Source organism: Phaethon lepturus, unplaced genomic scaffold, assembly GCF_000687285.1.
Source record: "Phaethon lepturus isolate BGI_N335 unplaced genomic scaffold, ASM68728v1 scaffold5521, whole genome shotgun sequence".
Classification (NCBI taxonomy): domain Eukaryota; kingdom Metazoa; phylum Chordata; class Aves; order Phaethontiformes; family Phaethontidae; genus Phaethon; species Phaethon lepturus.
This window is the reverse complement of record NW_010516876.1, coordinates 17,639-36,772: the sequence shown is the minus strand read 5'-3', so window position 1 is coordinate 36,772 and position 19,134 is coordinate 17,639. Positions and strand designations below refer to the sequence as shown.

Genomic DNA, 19,134 nt, shown 5'->3' with positions numbered 1-19,134 from the left:
TCATTGGAATTGAGCGAGGAGGCCCGGGCCGGCACCTCCGTGGCCTTTGTGTTTATCTCATCCGTGCCCCTCACCTGGAAGAGGCGGATCGCCGGCTCGGGTATGCTTTTCTGAGCCCGGCTTGTGCCGCCCTGCAAGGAAACAGAGGGAAGAATGGTGTTGGGAGGCGAGAGGACACGCAAATCCAGGGTGTGACTGGTTTGACAAAGAAGGCTTTTGGGCTCACAGCCCTCTGCACTGCTGCAACGACGGACCATGGCCCTGCACAGACCAGGTGAGGAAATACAAATACTTTCTGGCTCCAGGTCAGAATAAAACCCACATGTCGTAACTTCCACATTTCTCCCTGATTACTCTGAGTCTTGACCAGCTCCTGTCAAGGTGCTCAAGTTCAATGTGAGCAGATCTAAGTGTTTGCAAAGTATTTCCCATGTAAACTGGGCAAGGCAGCTGGACTCTGATTTCCAGCTGTGCTCGGCTTAGCTGAACATCTGCCACAGAAGCCATATATTGGGACCAACACTGAGAGCTGAGGGCAATCTCCCTCTTCCCCAGCCATTTGCCATGACTCCACCACAGATGTCAGCAGCCAAAGCATCAAGTGAAGTTGATTAGAAGTTAACATGATATAATTCAAGCAGTGACAATTCAAATCATGTAACTGTAGGATACTTTGGAGGACCCTCTCTGGATAGTGGCATCCGTAATTTACAGAATGATTGTTTTATTGTAACTTTGCAAAGTATTTTGGGATAGAGTTGGAAAGAACATCACACATTAACACTGGAGCACAGGGGTGGACAGCTGAGTTTGGGTCAGTCCAGGACTGTGTTTACACATATGGTGTTCAGACTACTTGGGAATTAGTAGAAATGTTCCACCACTTCCCTCTGCCAGCCCATGCAGACCTGGCAGGCTCCTTTCCTGAATATCAGCCCATTTTTCTGGACTATTTCCATTGCAACTGCCAAGGAATCGTTGGTGCTTGCATCTTCCATTGCCCATGCACACAAAACCACGTTACCTCGTAAATGACCAGTTTGCCCTTAAAGATTGCCAGGAAGTGTGTGGGCTCCTTGCCCATTGTCACGCGCACTTGCACAGCCTCATCCCCATGCTTTTTGTCCAGCTCGATGGCATTGAGAGCACAGGCGGTGATTTCATCCACAGAGGCATGGCGACCCTGAGGAAGAGAGAGACGCCACATGCAATGTGATGAGGTGAAGGGTGTAAAGCTCTGCACAATGTAACATCTTGCCAGTCCCAAGCCCTGTGTACAATATCATGAGATCGGAGTTAAAACTACCAGATGTTTAGATTTCACTTGCATTCCGGTTTTGGAGACTTTAGCATCCCATTTTCAAAGCTTTTCTCTGCATTCCAGGGGAGGTAAATATACTTTTAAAAGGAAAGCAGAGATAGTCATATACTCACATGACTCCAGGAGCTGAGGCTTTAAGGGATGATCTGAAAAACTGCAAAGTTTGACCTCAGCCCTATAAGCCCCATAATCCGCCACTACTGTTTAACATTGCCGGCTCTCAGTCTGATACAGCTTGGGCTCAGAGTGTCCATGCTGTCTACAAAGCCCAGCTTGGGATATTTGCAATGGACAACGGATGAGCAAAGGGCATGTGAGTTCTTCTGGATGTTTGGGTTGGGATTTTTGCGTGTAATTGCTTCCTTCGGCTTTATGCTTCCCGCAGACACAGCACAGTCCTTTCCGCTTTGGTTTGACCTACCTGCCACATGTAGAGGACATAGTGAGGCCTGCCTGACCTCAGGTAGGTGTAGAGGACCAGGTAGCAATCACCCCCGTAAAACTGCCCGTATGTCTTGGGATTCACTGGCTGCATTTGCAAGTCCTCAATCCTCCACACCTAGTGACAGAAACATCTTGGTGAGCAGGAGCGGAGTCAACATGAAGACAGAGCACAGAGCCTTTTCTAGCAGACCACTGAAATTCAGGTATTCATTTGGAAAGATAAGCCTTCCTTTCTCTCCTGGAAGCCAGCCTATGTTTCCCCCAGCTTGATCAAGTGCTTGCTGGCAAAGTCAGGTCTCTCCCGTGACTGACACAATACATGTGCCAGTAATGGACTTTCAGCAGTCGGTGGCCCTCAAGGAGAAGCAGCCTCCAGGTCCCTCTCAGCCCCACAGCCCCTCTCTCAACCAGCTCCATCTTCCATGGGAGGCCACAAGAATGGGAGAGGGGCCTCTGCTCTGCACAAGTTTGGTTGCTATGGCCCTAACTGGGAGACAGTGTGAGAAGCAGTTAACTGTGTGAGTCTCATGACCCACACACATGGCAGGAGAGGAGTTATCCTGGTGGCTGCTTCGCAGTACTGGTGGTGGGTAGGGGGTGAAATGCCCCTCAGCTACCGCAACTGCTGCATTAGTTAGAGTTTGCAGGCACTTGGCTCTGGCTGCAGCCATGCCCCCTTGGGGAGGGTAGGTGGGCACACCTTCACAGCTCCGTACAGCTGCTGCGTGTGAAAAGGCAGAGATGTTTGGAGACACGTGGTCAGTGCATGCTCTGTCAGCAAAAGGAGCTCCCTCACCTCTATCTCCCCGGAGGCATCGTCTACCATTCTCTGCTCAGCAGCTAGCTCCGGTCTGGCGTGGAGCTGCGTGGTGTCAAACTTCACCTGCTCCACCTTGGCTGCATGCACCAGCAGAATAAACACAAGAACCCAGTGAATGCACAGTAACATACAAACCCTCTGCACCACCCTCACACACACATAATCGTTATACACGTGAGAAAGACCTGGCTGGTGGCTGCAAGAAGCCAGTCTTGCCACAAGTAAGCCAATGTTGATTTTGGAATATGCAAGAGCTCACACACTCCAGTGTTGATCTGTTACAGGCTGGCAGATGCCCATATAGCGCGTTCCAGTGATAATTGGCTGGTAAAAACATTAGTTGTCTCCTGATTGAAAATTCATAATTGTTTTCCAAATCTATACATATTTCCCTCCTTTTAAAATGTTGCTTTCAGAAATAAAATGGCTACATTTCTCCAGCTCATGATAAAGAGAGAGTATTTATGGACAGCATGGAAAGAGCCAGAGGGGACGATGGGAAAGAGATTTGTGGCTCTCAAGCAGTTATTGATGGAGACATTCAGCATCTCTGCCACCATCCCATCATTATTCAACAAGTTCTGTCTCCTCAGTATTGTTTACTCTTTGGGGTTAATGCATTGTAATATTTGCTTCAGCAGCGTGATAAATTGAGGCACCATTTACACCTGGTGTAAAGAAAGAATAATTCCACTGAATGGATGCCAGTGTAAATGAATAGAGCACGTTGTTCCATGCTTCCTTATCAGGTTCACCATTAGCCCTTCATAAAGAAAACTAGGAAGTTATGTGAGTGTGAAATTTTGCATACAAGTTTTCAGATGAGAGTGATATTCTGCCAACATTTACACTTGGAATAAGTGGCAGTTTGGTTCATGTGAGAAGCCTCAGCAGTTCTGAATGTTGTTCAGCTCCTGAATCCGTTGCATCTAGTGAAGAAGATGTAAAATACAAGGCATGAGAAGAATGTGTGCTAGATTTTCAAGATAAGGCAGGAGACAGTTAATGTGAATGATGTTCCTCAGCTGTTGCTTAGCACAGGTAGGAAAGCCAAATCCAGAACAAACATGCTCACCAATTTTTCCAGTAGTGTAGACTTTGCCCAGCCCTTGTGTTTCATCCTTTTCTGTCCACCTCTGGAAGAGCTGTTTAAACATGGCTGACTCTGCTCCATCGTTGATCACTTCAATGTTGGTGGATGAAGGATAGCCTTTGGCTTGGATAAAACCCTAGTGGGATTGAAAAAGGACATTAGCAGGGACACACTGAGCTTTTTACAGACATGAGAAGAGGGATGTGGACCTGAGCCAGCCCAAAGAGTGAACGTCCCCCACTGAACACAGTGGCATGACCAAGGGCAGGATTCACTCCAAGACTTGGATTCAGACTTGTAAATGGCGGTGTCTACAAGCTCTCACTGTAGTATCCATGTTTATTTCTGTGTTTAGGACACTGAACCCTGCCTCTAGAGGCTGGTCACCTGGATCACATCCTAAACTTAATCTCTGCATGGCACCTTAGTCTTGAAGAAAATCTCACTCAATGGGTCTAATGAAAAGCTGCCTCCTCTATCTCATACAGCTCCATAGATGGCTTCTGGTGATGGATCAAGGAGTGGAGGAGAGGGAGCAGTGATTACGGTTTGCCCATGACCTGAGAACGTAGTGCAGTTCTTAGCTGCCTCTATCCCTTCACTATGCTGGCATGCATGCTCTCTATCACGCTACAGGGAGGACAATCTCCCTGTTTTAGAGAAGGATAAAAAGTTTGGAGAGAAGCAAAGTACCCCAGAACATGATGTGTGTTCTCAAGGGGCTAAATCCTCACAAATCTCTATTAATTTTTTTTTCTAAAACCAAATTATTCCTTCGCAATAGAGCCACTATTGAGTTAAAAGACTACTTCAACAGAGGTGCTTGATACAACATGAGAGGGAAGAAAATTATCTGTGTTCTGCCACAATGCCAAAGTCATTGCTCAGTTTTTGTGAATTCCTCTCATGTTTATCTTGGCAGGCTCCAGGATGACCTGGAGGGACAGTGCTGACAGCCATGGTTCAGGGAAAGAGCCTGATTGTGGGCTTCTGAGCATTCATGTTCTGCTGTAAATACTGCAGCCACGCACTACCCCCAGGGAAAACCAGAGCAGATGGTCTTCCCATCCCTCCCACCTGCCACACTGAAAGAAAGAGATATCTTTTGTTCTACATGTGTAGCTCAGGGCCAGAATTTGCAGAGCTGATTGCCTACTAAAAAGCATCTGAGTTAAACTTTTGAAAGGAACATAGAGGTCTGTGAGATAAGTTTTAAGGCAAAGTTTGTCTAAGCTTTTCTTCTCTGAGACAATAGCTGCAATTGGCTTTGAAGCTGGGTGTCTCCAGGTAAGGCCTTATTGAACGTGAGGCCACTGAAGTTCAGTATCTCCTAGTAAGATCTCGTTGAAGATGAGGCCGTTTATGATCGTCACACAAGTAAGAAGATGAATTTAAAGCTAAGTTCCCTTGTAGCCTTCACTTCAACTTGCCAACTTGTAAAAACCTACAAAATGCCTTACTTGCTCAGGCTCCCTTGAGGTTAATTTTTTCTGAAAAGAAGTGTTTAGGCATGCTCTGCCAACAAATAACTGTATGGCAGCTCATCTGGAGGAGAGGCATAGGTGCCAGGGCCCTATGCTGGTGTGCTCTACCTTAACATGAGCCCTGGTCTTTCCTCAGGTTGGCCAATCTGAATTAATAGCAGTTAATAACAGTTCTCCTTCTAGCCAGTGGAAAAGCCTTGTATCATCTTCAAATTCACACGCAGAACCTGGGCCCAGACCCGCTGGTGTTATGAAAAAGACTTGCTGCCTGTGATGGACTTGCAGTTGAGGCATGTAGCACCTACATATAAGGTTTGGCTTTTCCAGAGACCCCAAGTAATCGGGTTCCCCACTGACTTGCCCAAGGTATTACACTTGGTTTGCAACACAAGATGCCTTTCTGGGTCAGAGCAGTGGTCCGTGCCACCTGAGGGAGTGGCATTAAGAGATGCTATTTAGTGAGCACACATGAGCTTGGTGGCTGTCTTCAGTGTGATCCCTTCACTTTCCCCAGCGTCCACAATATTGGGTCATGGTTGTTAGAGGATATAAGAGCTCCTTTAATATCTGTTTACGGACCTGTTGACCATGAATTTGTCTAAAATTTGTCCCATCTCAACCCTGCTGATACTTTCTGCCTCCACCATCTCTTGAGTCAACAAATTCCAGAACTTCAGCATTTACTGTGTAACAAAGTATTTTATTTTATACTTTCTTTTCTTCAACAAATTTCTTCCTAGTTTCAGAGGCAGATCTTAGTTCTAGTGCAATTTGGTGGCTAACAATTTTGTGTTTATGTCATCATGCCTCCCTTAGATATTTAACTTCTCTCTCTGTTATTATGCAGGCCAGCTCTTCAAGTCCTACACTTAATTGTAATTAGTGGTTGGCTCTAGATTAGCACTTAGTTAAGTGCATGACATTGTTTGCACTACATTACAACTCACCACAGCTCGAGAGAAGGCTGCTTTTTTCTCTTCCAGGCTAGAGGCTTTTCCTCTCCAGACATAAATCTTAAAACCACCTTGGTCCAAAATGTAGCAGTCCTGAGGTGAAATGGAAAAAACAGATGTAAAAAACTCTGCTCAGGCAAAGGTTCGCTTTTGTAGCCTACCCAGGTTGGATTCGTGTTGAAGATTTAGATTAGATATAGATCTAGGTAATTTCCTTGCCTTGCAGAGCTCTAATCCTGGTGCAACCATTAGCAGAGGCAACAGAGGATGGATTTACTGTGGTTCATAAATGGACTACAACTACCATCAGGGGTTCATGGGAAAGCTGGCTTTGCGAGCACACCTGACCCAGGCAGCTACCCTTTAACTGTAATAAGTTAAAATATGTGTTTTTCCTAGGCACTGATGAAAACTGGCCATTACCATCTCATGAGAGATGTTTCCAAACCAAAGAACCACCAGCTCCAAAAGGCTCCAGAGAAGTGTATGCTGAAATACCACCCTCAGCCTGCTGTGCTACAACACTGCTGATGGTGGTGCTCATTTATGATAAATCTGCTACTAAAGGAGCAGGAAAAGTCCAAGTTAGGCATCTTCTGCATGACTATCTTTTGTCCCTGACCTGGAGCTAAAAGTGTTGCATCGTTGTGATCACGGCAGGATCCCAAACCCAAAGGGGATGAGACGGCCATCAGGCAGCCACGGCAGAGAGCTGGTGCCCCAAATTGACAACCCCCTGTGTGACCAAAGACTTCTCATTTTTCAAACTGAACTTTGACAAGAAAGCAAAAGCTTCATATGCTTGTAAAAAGAGACTGAGATTTAACAAGGCTGACAACCAGGGTGAATAAAGGAGCTGGAGCTGTGCAGCACAACACTGTTTTGGAATAGGCTCGTTTGCACTGCAGAGAATTAAGGATGAGCAATTCTCTGCCAAATTTTAGCCAGAAGGATATTAAGAAAGCCTCTGGTTTTTGAAGGCCTTTGACCAGAGGGTCCGTAAGGAATGTCCCTCCAGGGTGGGTCACTGAGAGCAGCCACTTGCTGCAGCAGGAAAACATATCTTCATGGTTTTGTGAGCAGAGTGTCTATTTGCTCTGAATTTTGCAGATGGAGGGCTATCCCTGAACACCAGGTATTAAGAAGCCCTATTTCCATCTGGAATTTATTCTGGCCTGCAGCCCTCCTTGACTCTGATTGCCAAGCTAATGCCCTTGGCCAAGAGGGTTGATTTGCCGTCTCTCGTTAGAGCAGCTTCAACGCACCACCTACCTCTGGCCACTGAGGCTGTAGTAGGGACAAGCTGTCCTGTTTCAGAAGACACCTGATAAACTTGAAGGAGGGAAGGGCTGATAACTTTCAGGAAATGGGGTACCCCATTCAAACAGGTGCTCAGCTGAAAATTAAGCAAGCCACAGCATCCTTTCCTCTCTGTAAGGGCTGATGGATTTCTCTCACCTCGTGCTGGAGAAGATCCTGTGTCAGGGGCCGGGTGGCTATCTCCTGTACCACCAGGTCATTGTCCTTCTCATAGACACTGAAAGACAGAGTCACCGAGCAGAGTCAGGCTTCACAGCACCCACTGTGAGAAGGGGTAGGGTTTGGAGCCCATCCCTGGACTCACTGGTAGAGCCGGACATTTGCTTTCTGCAGCTCATCTGCTTTCGTGTCCGGGATGGCGTCTCGGAGCTCCCCGCGCCTCTCACCCAGCACCATTTTCATGATCTGCATGAGGTCCGGCGAGTCTTTCTCATTGTCAATGATGCCGATTTGAGCACGGCCGCCTCTTTCGCTGTCCCTGATGCTGCGAGCCAGCGCAAGACCCTGCACAAGGATCACCACGGGTAAGTCCTGATCCAGACAACAAGTTCAGCAAGCCTCAGACCTAGAGCAATGACTGAGCACCAACAGTCCAAGACAGATTACCACAGCTCTCTAAAGCTCCTAGTGTCATCCAGAAAAAAAGGGGGGTATCTATAACACCTGCTTATTAACTAACTCTCAGGAAAATATTGCTTATATAGTCACCACTGGTGCTTGCTCCCACAGGGCACAGACACACGCTAGTCACAACAGGGGTTGCCTGATGTGTGAGAGGACATAAGCAGGACCCATGATCTTCTGACATGGTCTGGGAGAGAGATGCACGCATGCTGAGGACAACGAGGCTGGATCCTGCGTGCCCCATGGTGACTTTTTACATTCAAATGTTTCAAGTATTCAATAAACACGGATGTTTTCTATGAAAAAAGCAGCATGAAATGCCAAGCAGCTAATTAGTCTGAAACCTCCATTTCCCATGGAATTATTTTTTTCATGGCTTTTACTGCAATAGCTTTGAAAGGGGCCCCTCTTTGTTAGACCTAGGAAACGACCTGCTTGATTGCCAGGCCTGAGATTTACCATGGCCTGTTCCTCACAGCAGCCTTCCCTCTACCAGTTCCCCCTCCTCTGTGTCCTGGGGGTTTCTTTGTCTTTTCTCCACCCTCCGTTGGATCTTCTCCTCTAGCCATTGTGTCCTGGAAAAAACACCTTCCTTGTGAAGCTTCCTCCTCTCCTAGATCATCAGATGCCACCACAGGAAGAGCAGTCCCACCTGCCTTTTAATATGTATGATGACTGGCTACGAGTTCAGCCACCAACTTTGCTGATAACCCATTGATATATCTTGCTCTATTACACCTCTGTATCTCAGTTCCTCTATCAATAAAATAAGGATAACGACCCCTTTGCAAAGTGCCTTAAGAGCTATGGATCTGACCTATCAACACCTGGGTTATGTATTCCTTCTTGTCTCATACTGACCAACCTGGGGAAAAAAAAAAATTAATCTACCCATGGGGTAGTTACTGCAGCTAAACATATTGGTGCTGCTGACTTTTTAGTCCCACATCACCATGCAAACTACAGGGCACAGAGGGATGGAGATGGACCTCCCCGGAGGGAGCTGGATGCATTTCTGGAGCTGAAGCTAGTGATGCGTTCACAGCTGCCCATGAAACTCAAGCTGAGGACAGGTCTGAACTGGAGGAAAGCACTTCCCTGGGCCTCTGATACCAGCAGATGGGCAAGTAGATGATTTACCATGATTTTTTCTTTCATCTGTGTGTTGTTGGGTTTACTGAGATTCTCACTGAGCAAACATTGATTGCTATTTCTCTATTTTTCCCCCTTCAGGCATCAAAAAATACCACTAGTAAACTGAGCGGCTTTTTCCTGTACTTACCCTGGATTTCTCAGCAATGCTGCAGTTGGGTCCGTTCCACTGAATCAACACTTTTCCAAGGTCCAGCAAGAAAACATCGCCCTTATTGAAACTGTCCCAGGAAAGTGCTACCTGTCACGAGGAAATTAAAGGGTTTGGCAAACCATGGGGGGACAAGAAGACGTGCAGGAGACATGTCGCAGCCATTGCGAACTTTCCCCTGGGGATGTAAGAACTGGTCTGCAATGACATGCTCATTTTTCTAGCACTCAGCTATTCACTGAGCCCAATGGTTTCTCTCAGGATAATACCAAACCCCTGAGCGAGGTCTTGAAAACTATCCTGTAGTAGGGGTCCTTGAGCAGAGATGAGCTATCTAGCAGGCAAACCTAGTTGAAAATGGGTGTAGGAGGAGAGGCAAGGAGCAATGATCCATAAGGAGAGAGGCTTCTTCTTCTTACCTCTGTGGCTGACACATGCTTCTTCCCCTTGACATGAAGAAGGCGCTTGATGTTGTACATATTGGTCTCCACGTGCTTAAATCCTGAAGCCACTCCTCCCTTCTTGTAGCTGTTGTGTAGCAGGGAATAAAGAGTTAGATTTGGTTAGAAAATACCTTCTCCTCTATCCTCTGAGAATATCTCAAGCTTTTGGTGACAACTAAAAAGCTACAGCCAATATAATCTCAAAGTTCTAAAAATGGAATGACAAATGCTGTGTTGTCTCACTTTACTCTTCATGGTCCCTGCTCAAACCATGAGTCCTCATGGTGTCCATCCGCCTGTTATGGGTGTTGTGTTGCTGTTGTGCATCTTGGGAGAAGGTGTGTAGATGAACAGGCAGGTCAGGGATGGCAATAACACAACCAAACTGAAAATCCCATTAACCATTGCAGTGGCATCTCAGAATTGAAAGATTCCATAAACATCAATTAACAAATGAAACATATTTTGCAGAAAACGGGCTTTTTGCTAAAACTTGGTTTTGTTCACCTTTTGTAACCCACTTCCACGTATCCTAGACCATTCTAGAAAACAGATTCAATGTTCATACTACAGTAATAATTGACACAATGTAATTACCATTTATGGGAAAAAGAGGCAATTGCTGAGAGTCTTATAGTTTTTGCCAGGCAGGTAATACATATATTTTATCATAGCTTGGAAGAGACTGGCAAATGTGGTCAGGCATGTGAGTGATTCACAGTACTTTAGACTCATTTGGCCCAGTTGAACATATCCACAGGAGGATGCTCTGGTGATTAGTCCACCTGTCAAGGTGTGGAAAGAGCATGCTTTAATTTGTCATTTTGCCTCAGACTTCCTGATTGAACTTTGCGATGTGGTTTAGACCAAGACGAAGTCTAACTCATACTGATTTCAGAGGCAGACATGTTTCCAAATAGATTTCTAAATCTCCATGTTTTTGAAGGTCTGAATTTTAGTCTTTCATTGTCCCTTACTCATCTTTAAGATGAGGGTAAGAGCACTTTTCTGTCTCACAAGAATCCTGAGGAAACTCATGAGAGGTTGTAGAGATGCACCATAGAGAGGTGTCAAAAGCCAGACTGGGATATAGGGTATCGATCAAAGATGGGTTTTCACCTGAGTGTTCTTCAGCTATTTAAAAGCAAGGCACTTAGGCTGTTTATTGACAGTGAAGGTCCTCCTGGAGGACAGCTATTGGAGTCAACTTCTAAAAACCCCAAAGTGAGTGAAGACCACAGGACTGGATTCAACAGTGTCTTTTAGATGGCAAGAGTTCAGAGTCAAACTTTCCTTCCACTACAGGAGTATTACTCCCAGTGTGAACCAAATCAGCGCTTGTCTTCAAGGTGGATATTAATCTGAAGTGCCCTGAATGGGTATATTAATCTGAAGTGTGTGAACAAGAGGAAGGAAAACCCTCAGGTGAATAAAAGGGAGGTTAAGATGCAATTATAGCAAATATCTCAGAAAACGACCAGTAGAACAGAATGACATGGTTCCAGTCTCAGTGTTTACAACTAATTTTTTTCAAAATGGCAAATTTTTCTTCTGAATTTTGACCAGCTTCAGGGCTGATCCAGATATTCAAAAGATTGATGGCTCTGAGATGTAGAGAAGCAGCAGGAACTGCAGGGACCATGACCCACCTGGTTGCAGGGCATTTTACGCTACTCACATAATGCCGTTGCGGAAATAGCTTTGGAAGGTCTCAGACTCATGTCCCTGCACTTCCCGGTGCTGCACGGGGTTCCCTCTGAGCGCGTTGTCCAGCTGGGTGACATACAGGGCTGCGGCACCTTGCTCATCCTGAGATGAATCCTTGCCAATCCAGTAATGCAAATCCACAGCGGAGCCGCGAGAGGTTCTTTTGGTCTGGAAGAGGTAGGAAAGACGAGTCAGGATGAAGACACAGCCCATATGTGTGTTTAAAATAATACTGCTGGCCAGTGAGACCTGGCAAAACCCAGTGACCATGGAACCCTTTCCCAGGGCCCTTCCCAGTTCTGCTTTTCTTCTGGGCATGGGGAGACAGGATGGAGCTGTAGGATGCTCCTTGGGAGCTCAGCATGGAGCCAGGGACCTGATTTGGGAAAGCATTTATGGGTCTTATGTACATATTGCACTGAAGGATGTTTGTGTCGTATATGCTTTTATAACTCTTGTTATGAAGGAAGGCTGAGCACCTGTGCAATTACAAAAATTAATACATTTGACCTGCCCTACTTTTGCAGAGTTTGATATTAAAACTTAAAGGATACTCTTCTCACAGATCACCTTTTTAAATGTAATGTACACTGCTATTAACTGGCCTGGAGATCCTATCCTTTCTTTCCTGTTCTTTCTCATATCACACTGCACTGTAACACAAATTGCCGCTGAATACCTGCTGACTTGCAAAAAAGACATAACCCCAAACGAAGCTGAGCCTGTGTGTGCGTGCTGTGGTTCATCCTACTACAGGAAAGCCGAATAGCCTGGAAAGAGGAGAAAAGCGACCCGAGAACAGGTGTGCTTATTGTTGTGTGAGTTGTGCCAGTTATTTTTCAGCACCTACTGTGTTAGACCCTATTATGGACATCTGGGAAAGGTAATAAAAGCTCATTTTACGAACTGGATTTGACACTAAGTTCTGTTTATTTGCTTTGTGCAGTGATACCACAGTGAAACACACTAGAAGAACGTGAATAAAATACAGCTCAGTTCCTCTAGGCACAGCTAATATTGCAAAACCACCCAATTTAATACACTGTTATTGAAGATGATCAAAGTCCCATTGTCCTCTGGACTATCTTTGTTTGGAGAGCCTCCAGTCAAGATGCAGAATGCAAAGATGAGTATTTTTACCCTCCCGTCAGCAGGGGAAAAGAGGAGCTGTGGGATGATCAAGGGCTTTTCTACCTGGGGAAGCTATTGCAACATAAACTGAGCCTGTGAGCATCAAAATCTATACTGATATTTAGAGTCAACTCCTTGCAAGGACACTCATATTCTGCTCTAAGCGTGTCTGGTTCAGCACTTGAAAGGTACCATAAAGGCATGTGCATGGTGAATTAGAGCATGAGACTCATTCTGTGTCGTTATCCCAGCCTGCCTTCCTAGCTTGTGGATGTGCGTTTGGTTCTTGTGGGATAGTGGAGACTTTGCTGTCTCTTGACTGACAGAGACGTTTGCAGGAGGGACACTCAGACCCAGGAAGTGGGAAATGATTCTGGTTTCCACCATATGGGCATTGTTTGATGTAATGGGGCCTGGATTGCTCTACACAGATGAAGAGATTTGGAAGGAAGTCTGGGAGCTGAGTGCAACACGTCATACTCCCACAGAGCTTCAGGAACACACGGCACTTTGTATAGCACGTATAGTAGAGCTGGTTCTCAGAAGTTCCTCATGCTTCTGGTTGGCCTGGGTTCAGTAGGTCTGGACCAAATTTAAGAGTGATAGATGAAGTGTCCTAATTGGGACATGAGAAGGGCTACAGAGCCTCTCTGCTGCTTCTGTGACACAGAGTAGGTAGCACACCTCCATAACCCACATCATCCACTGAAAATGAGACTGGAGTCAGCCAACCCTCACACCCCCAGAAGACTCCCATAAGTCATGCAAATGTGGGCCTTGGTTTAGTTTGCCAGGAATGTACTGGCCATTTTGCCATGTCTGGCCATGACTCAATTGATTAGAAGATAAATAATTTTGATGAAATACTAAGTTAATGGTTCCTCTGGACTTCTGATTTACTAAACACACAGTGTTGTTGCAACAGCCACGTTAAATTCAGGCGCCTGATTAGGTGGTGAACTCACATGCACAACCACTTTTAGCCACAGTGCTGCTCTTACCAGTGAGGGTACCCAGGATCCGCATCAGAGCTAAACAAAAAGGGTTGAACCAGTTGCCTATCAGAGAGACCAACATTTACTAGCCTTACTTACGTGCAGAATTATGTAACAGTCTCCTTCAAAAAAAGTCCCATAAGCCTTTTCAGGTACAGGAACCATCTTCATATTCTGTAAGGAAATGAGTGTTTGGGTCATTGCTAGAACTTCAGAGCCAGAAGTTGATATGTGTGAAATCAGACAGCTGGGGTGCACGAAACACTAAGGTGACAATCAGGGTTTGGAGAAGGAAGAATCAGGGCTGTGCTTGTAAGCTGGGAAAAGTCACTTCTGGGGGAAATCCTCAAAGTACTAAGGGGTGGGAAGGGACAAATGACAATGCTGCTTGGACAGATTGACAAGAGTATTTTTCAGTCTCCTTGCCCTTCTGCAATCCTGCAGGTCTAGAGCAAGAAGACCTGGAGGTCAGGATGAAGTGCTCCAGAGCTTGCATTTGTAGGGAATTTCCCAGGGGACTTAGCACATGTCATCCTAGGTTTAGGTTTGGGGCATGGTTTTTACTCAGTACCCATAAATTCAAGGATAACTTTCACAGCTTTGTTAGGATAACCACTTTGCCAGGGATTCATAGCATCTAGCAGTGCTGAGAAAAGACAGACTTGAGGACACTAATGTGTCCCTCACCCATGAGACCCTAATTGCATACTTCATCTGGTACAAGAGCACAATTAACCAGCCATGCCTGCCCAGCGTAGGCGCCTGGATGTGCCACCCACCAGTACACATGCAGCTCTTGGGCTTGAACTGCTTCTGTGGTTCCCTGGAATGAGAGACATACATTCTTCTGGTGGCCTGACTTGTTTCCCAGCATACCAGCTTGACCCCTGTGAACCACCACGTCTCCAATTACAGACCTTCTGGAAAGAAGCTTAGTACGGTGCTTTGGAGAGAAGTGGAAAGGCAAAGACCCTGTGATATTTAGAACATAGCTGGGACCTGTAAAGGGCCACCACCACTTGGAGAGATGTGTTGGACACCCTTCCCACTGCTCCCCTGAGTGGAGTCTGCACTTCGGTCTACACCCCCCTCTCATTGCAGTGGAATGTTCTTGGTGAATTGGGCCGGAAAAAGGCAGAATTGAGCACAGCCTGGCTCCAATCCAAAATCAAATACCACCACAAACAGAAAGTGACCTCGCAGGATGCAGTATCTCTCCTTGCAGTGACCCATTGATCAGAGTGGGAAAGACAAGGATGAAGTGCAAATAGACTCCATGGGATGCCTTTGCTGCAAAAATGGGTGCTCTCTCCATGGCAGCTGCTGGTATAGACTAAGGTTACCTATGCATAACCCCTCTTCTTGGTGAAATAGGGAATTCGTTTCTGGTCTGCTAAAGCAGCCTTGCACTGGTTCCTGAAGGGAGTGAGAAAGCCTCCAGTGCTGGAGGAACAGCTTCAGTCCCACCAATTCATGTTTCCTTAGTCAATATTATCCCTGTTCTACAGAGCAGGAAACCAAAGCAGTAACATGTTGAAAGTTGCACAGGGAGACATTGGGTCTCCTGTTTCCCCCTGTATCTTATCTGTAAGACCCCCTTTTCCCACCCAGATTACTTCAAGAATATCCCTTTCTTGAAACATATACACACACATGCAGAGGACATACAGCAGCATTGCCTCGTGTCATACCTCTATGCCCCATATCTGCAGTCCCAGCTTTCTCTCGATAGTTGGGAGATTTGTGTCACTGTCTGCCATCCTGCAGTCTGATCTAGAAGGGAAAGGAAGAAGGAAAAAAAAAAATATATAATTGGATAAAACAGTAAGTATGCTGGTCAGCCGGGTTCCTCTTACCATCAGTGGAATTTTAATAGAGATAATCCACACCTTGAAGTGTCTCTATCTCTGCTGACTATGAAGAGAGCACAGCTGTAGTTATCAATAGTTAGGTGGGATAAACCCCCATTCCCAGGCTATCCATGCTCATGGGAAGCCAAGCAAAGTGCGGGATCACAACCCAGCAAAGACTGGATAGGATAACGTTTTTCTGGTGTGGGATTATTTCTCCCCTATTTGAATAGGTGGAGAGGATTTGCTGGGCTGTTGGACCTGACATCAGTACTGCTTTGTTCCCACCATGGCATGCGGGGTGGCAGACACAACAATGGACCTCCAGGAGACCCAAGTCCTCCTGGAGCTGCCACTGGAGGTCAGGTCAGGTACCCTGGGGCACTGGAAGCCTAAGGAATGAAGCCCTTCCACTTCAGGATGAGATTCAGGTCTAAATTAAGACACCTGCAAAGTATCTCAGGGCAGGGCACCTGGCTCTCGGCTTCATAAAGGTCTGTGGAGATGCAGCCAGCACAGTCAGCAGAGCATATGGAGTGATGCATCTGATGACCCACATGTCTGCTTTACACATAGCTGAGCAGCTCCTCAAGCTCTGCTGCCTGTATAGGGAAGAGGTAGGTTTCAGGTTTCAGTTGCCCACACAAAGGTGTCTGGGGACATCTGAGATGTTTTTGGTATCTCCAGCTGCCCCTCTGATGGGTGAAGGTCTCCCATCCATCCTCTATCGGATCTACCAGCTGTGAAAAGAAAAAACGACTACCCTTAGCTATGCTCCCTGTTCCTACTGCTTGGATAGCTGAGGTTTTGCTCAAGAAGCAACTTCTGAACCCAGCAGGCAACCTCCTGGAATAAATCAAACCCCAAACCAAGACATATGAAAACACTGAGTTATACCCTAGCAGAGCTGGCTGGCCTGTGGGACGCGGCAGGTGCCTCCTGAGAAGCTTGGCTCCGTTGCAGCGGCCATGGGACAGATTGTGTTTGTGTAGGGGCAAGACCCAGATCAGCCTTTCCCGTATGAGTCAATCCTGCTCACAAATCAAGGCCCAGCTTCAAGAGAAAACACGGCTCGCTGATTTCTGTGTTTTGCATTCATTCGCTTTGCCAGTGCACTCCCCCGATTTGCATTTGCTCATGACAGACTGAACGATTGTACTGCGTTAAAAACAACTTGATTGACTGCATTTTCTTCTCTGTCTCTGGATGACAAGGCTGCACTGACTGTAGGCCACGGCCTCTCTCGTGCTCCCCTGCTCCGCTGTAGGAAACCGCCTACGAGAGGGAACGGTGCCACGGCTGCCTCAACTCGGCACAACAACTGAGCCGCGGCAAGATAAAAAATAAAAGATGTTTAACAAAGCCATGGAAGAAGCTTCTTCTGAAGGAGGGAAAGAACAAAGACAGATGATCCCCTGCCAGAAGGCGTGTTTGTTGCTCATGTTATGAGAGCATGGAGAGATGTGCTGCACTTGGCACCATAAAGTCATAAGAAGCGATGGTCCTTCTCCTGACGAGTTTGCACACTAAGTAAGAGCACAAAAATTGCTGTTCTAGGCAGAAACATTGGTCCATCCAGGTCTCCCACAGCCCAGGGCTGCCAGACCCTGGCTCCTTGCACCTGGAGATGCAGGTACCTCCAGGCGTGTTTTGAGCACAGCCCCAACACCTCTCTGCTAACTGAGCGGGCACCCATGGTCTGTCGGCACTCAGTAGTGGGAGTCAGACATGCTCACTCTGTCCTGAACACAGATATATCTGAAGGACTGTGGAAGACTGAGTCCACGTGACCTCAGGTACCTACCAGGAGTGCATTCAGCTTCATCTCCCTCTCAGGTCCTCCAGATAGCCTCCAGGCAGGAAGACAAACAGCAAGGAGAAAAAAAGACACATTTTTCATCTCTATTCCCTGAAAGGTAATTGAGACCCACACAGATTAAAAGCCAGACCCAGGAAGATATTTTAGTGTCTACAAAGCAGCTAGACACTTTTCTGAATGCGGTCCTGACTCACTTACTGTGAATTCCAGAGCTATCAGGAACTGAAGCCAAAAACATGATCCTCGTTCTGATCTTTAACCAAAAGACCTTTCCTTTCTTTTAATATGGCATTTGAAAGGTCCCTATCAAAGAAAAATCTGAGGGAAGCCTCCTTCCCCAGCTAGCTTTTTAATTTATTTAGGGTTCTTCCTTCCAGCATCAAAACAGGAACAGCTGAAAACAAAGCCAGTAAAGACGTTTATATGTGAGGGAGAATTCAAGGGGGTGAAGTTTCTTAGCAAAACTGACACTGCTCCCTGTGGAAGGCAGCAGGCGTCTTGCTCGCCTGCTAACAGTGCAGGAAACCAGCAGCTGGCCAGCTGTGAGACACACACAGCTGGCTCCCTGCTTCTCCCAGGATCCCAACCTCTCCTGTCAGAAAAGTTAACCCAAAGGATGCTGAGATTCCTCTGAGCGTGTTGGACAAAACCCTCCAAAAGCCAGCAACGCTCTACTCATTCCCACTCAAACCTCTTTGACTCAAATCAGGGATCTTGGATCTCCCCCGCTCCTCAGGCTCCTTTCTCCATCTGAAGCCTGCCCATTAGTGCTGGTCCACACTTTTCTGGGAAATGTTGTCCCTCCCTTCCTCCTTAGTCATTAAGCTGGGGGGAATGTGAAGCACAGACAAGGTTGGCTGTTTCTTTGGACTTTCCAGCTTCTTTTGGCTGGTGGCCAAGTTAGAAATAATAGGAATATGACTTATATAATCAGACAGCTCATTTCATTAATGATTTAATGGGGGATTTTAATCAGATGATCCCATAATTCAGCTCCTGCCCAGACACAAAATCCAGTATTTGTGGAGTGAAAACTTCCCATCTGTGCTGAAACCAGGAAGGACAGAAACTTTTCTAATTTTAAAAGGAAAAAAAGGGATGTTAAGAGGTTTGGGTTCACCGTGGGGTTTGAACAGTGTTGTCCAGGTCACTTCCGAGCTCTATCAAACCAGTTTTGCCCAGCGTTAGGTGAAACACAAATCAGCAAGAAGCATGAGTCAACCATCTCAGGGGCAGGAACTCACCAGAAAAAAAACTGGTTACGGGGATGGACGTTTGCTTCCTTGTACACAGATACAGCTTTACCTCTGAAGGGGGGACAGAGGCACTAAAGCAGCTGTAGCTCCCCTCTTTGCTTCCACATTAGTAACAGGCAACTCCCCAGTTTCCACCTCCGGGGCCAGCTACTCTATTTCCACCATTTCCAGGGACTTTCGCAACCATGGAAAGAGGAGACAAGTTCACACCGTGACTGCGGGCTGAGGCAGCCACCATAGCAAAGACAGCTGCTGGCTTGGAGCTGCTCTTCTGGGTCACCCCCACTCGGTTAAGATACCATAAACTAAACTGTGAAGTTTAATGTGGACGCTGCTGTTGGGTGAGGGCAGAGCACCCGGAAACCGAACGTCGGTGGATGGTGTCTTGGCTGGATGTCACAGCGGGGACAGCCTGGAGTCTCCAGAGGTAAAAGCAAAGCCTTCCCTAATACAATCTAGGTAACAAAGCTGGTGGGTGAGGGCAGATGGGTCTCTGTTACACCCGCTCCCCTTCACATGCTGCCAAAATCACAGCAACCCTCCTGATGCTAAATATGATCCCCATCCCCTC

At 46.6% G+C, this 19,134-nt stretch overlaps 1 protein-coding gene across 1 annotated transcript in view; it reads right to left on the bottom strand.

The window, feature by feature from the left end:
* The window catches only part of LOC104627818 (villin-1-like), a 36,652-nt gene that overhangs the window by 8,795 nt on the left and 8,723 nt on the right, over nucleotides 1-19,134 (bottom strand). Inside the window, exons 2-14 of the mRNA XM_010296194.1 lie at nucleotides 15,330-15,411; nucleotides 13,738-13,812; nucleotides 11,484-11,680; nucleotides 9,782-9,890; nucleotides 9,342-9,452; nucleotides 7,740-7,939; nucleotides 7,574-7,652; nucleotides 6,110-6,208; nucleotides 3,661-3,814; nucleotides 2,562-2,662; nucleotides 1,743-1,880; nucleotides 1,025-1,183; nucleotides 2-131 (exon numbers count right to left, since the gene is read on the bottom strand). Of these exons, the coding sequence (XP_010294496.1) occupies nucleotides 2-131; nucleotides 1,025-1,183; nucleotides 1,743-1,880; nucleotides 2,562-2,662; nucleotides 3,661-3,814; nucleotides 6,110-6,208; nucleotides 7,574-7,652; nucleotides 7,740-7,939; nucleotides 9,342-9,452; nucleotides 9,782-9,890; nucleotides 11,484-11,680; nucleotides 13,738-13,812; nucleotides 15,330-15,398 (1,621 nt within the window). The 5' untranslated portion in view covers nucleotides 15,399-15,411. The remainder of the gene's footprint in view (nucleotide 1; nucleotides 132-1,024; nucleotides 1,184-1,742; nucleotides 1,881-2,561; nucleotides 2,663-3,660; nucleotides 3,815-6,109; nucleotides 6,209-7,573; nucleotides 7,653-7,739; nucleotides 7,940-9,341; nucleotides 9,453-9,781; nucleotides 9,891-11,483; nucleotides 11,681-13,737; nucleotides 13,813-15,329; nucleotides 15,412-19,134) is intronic.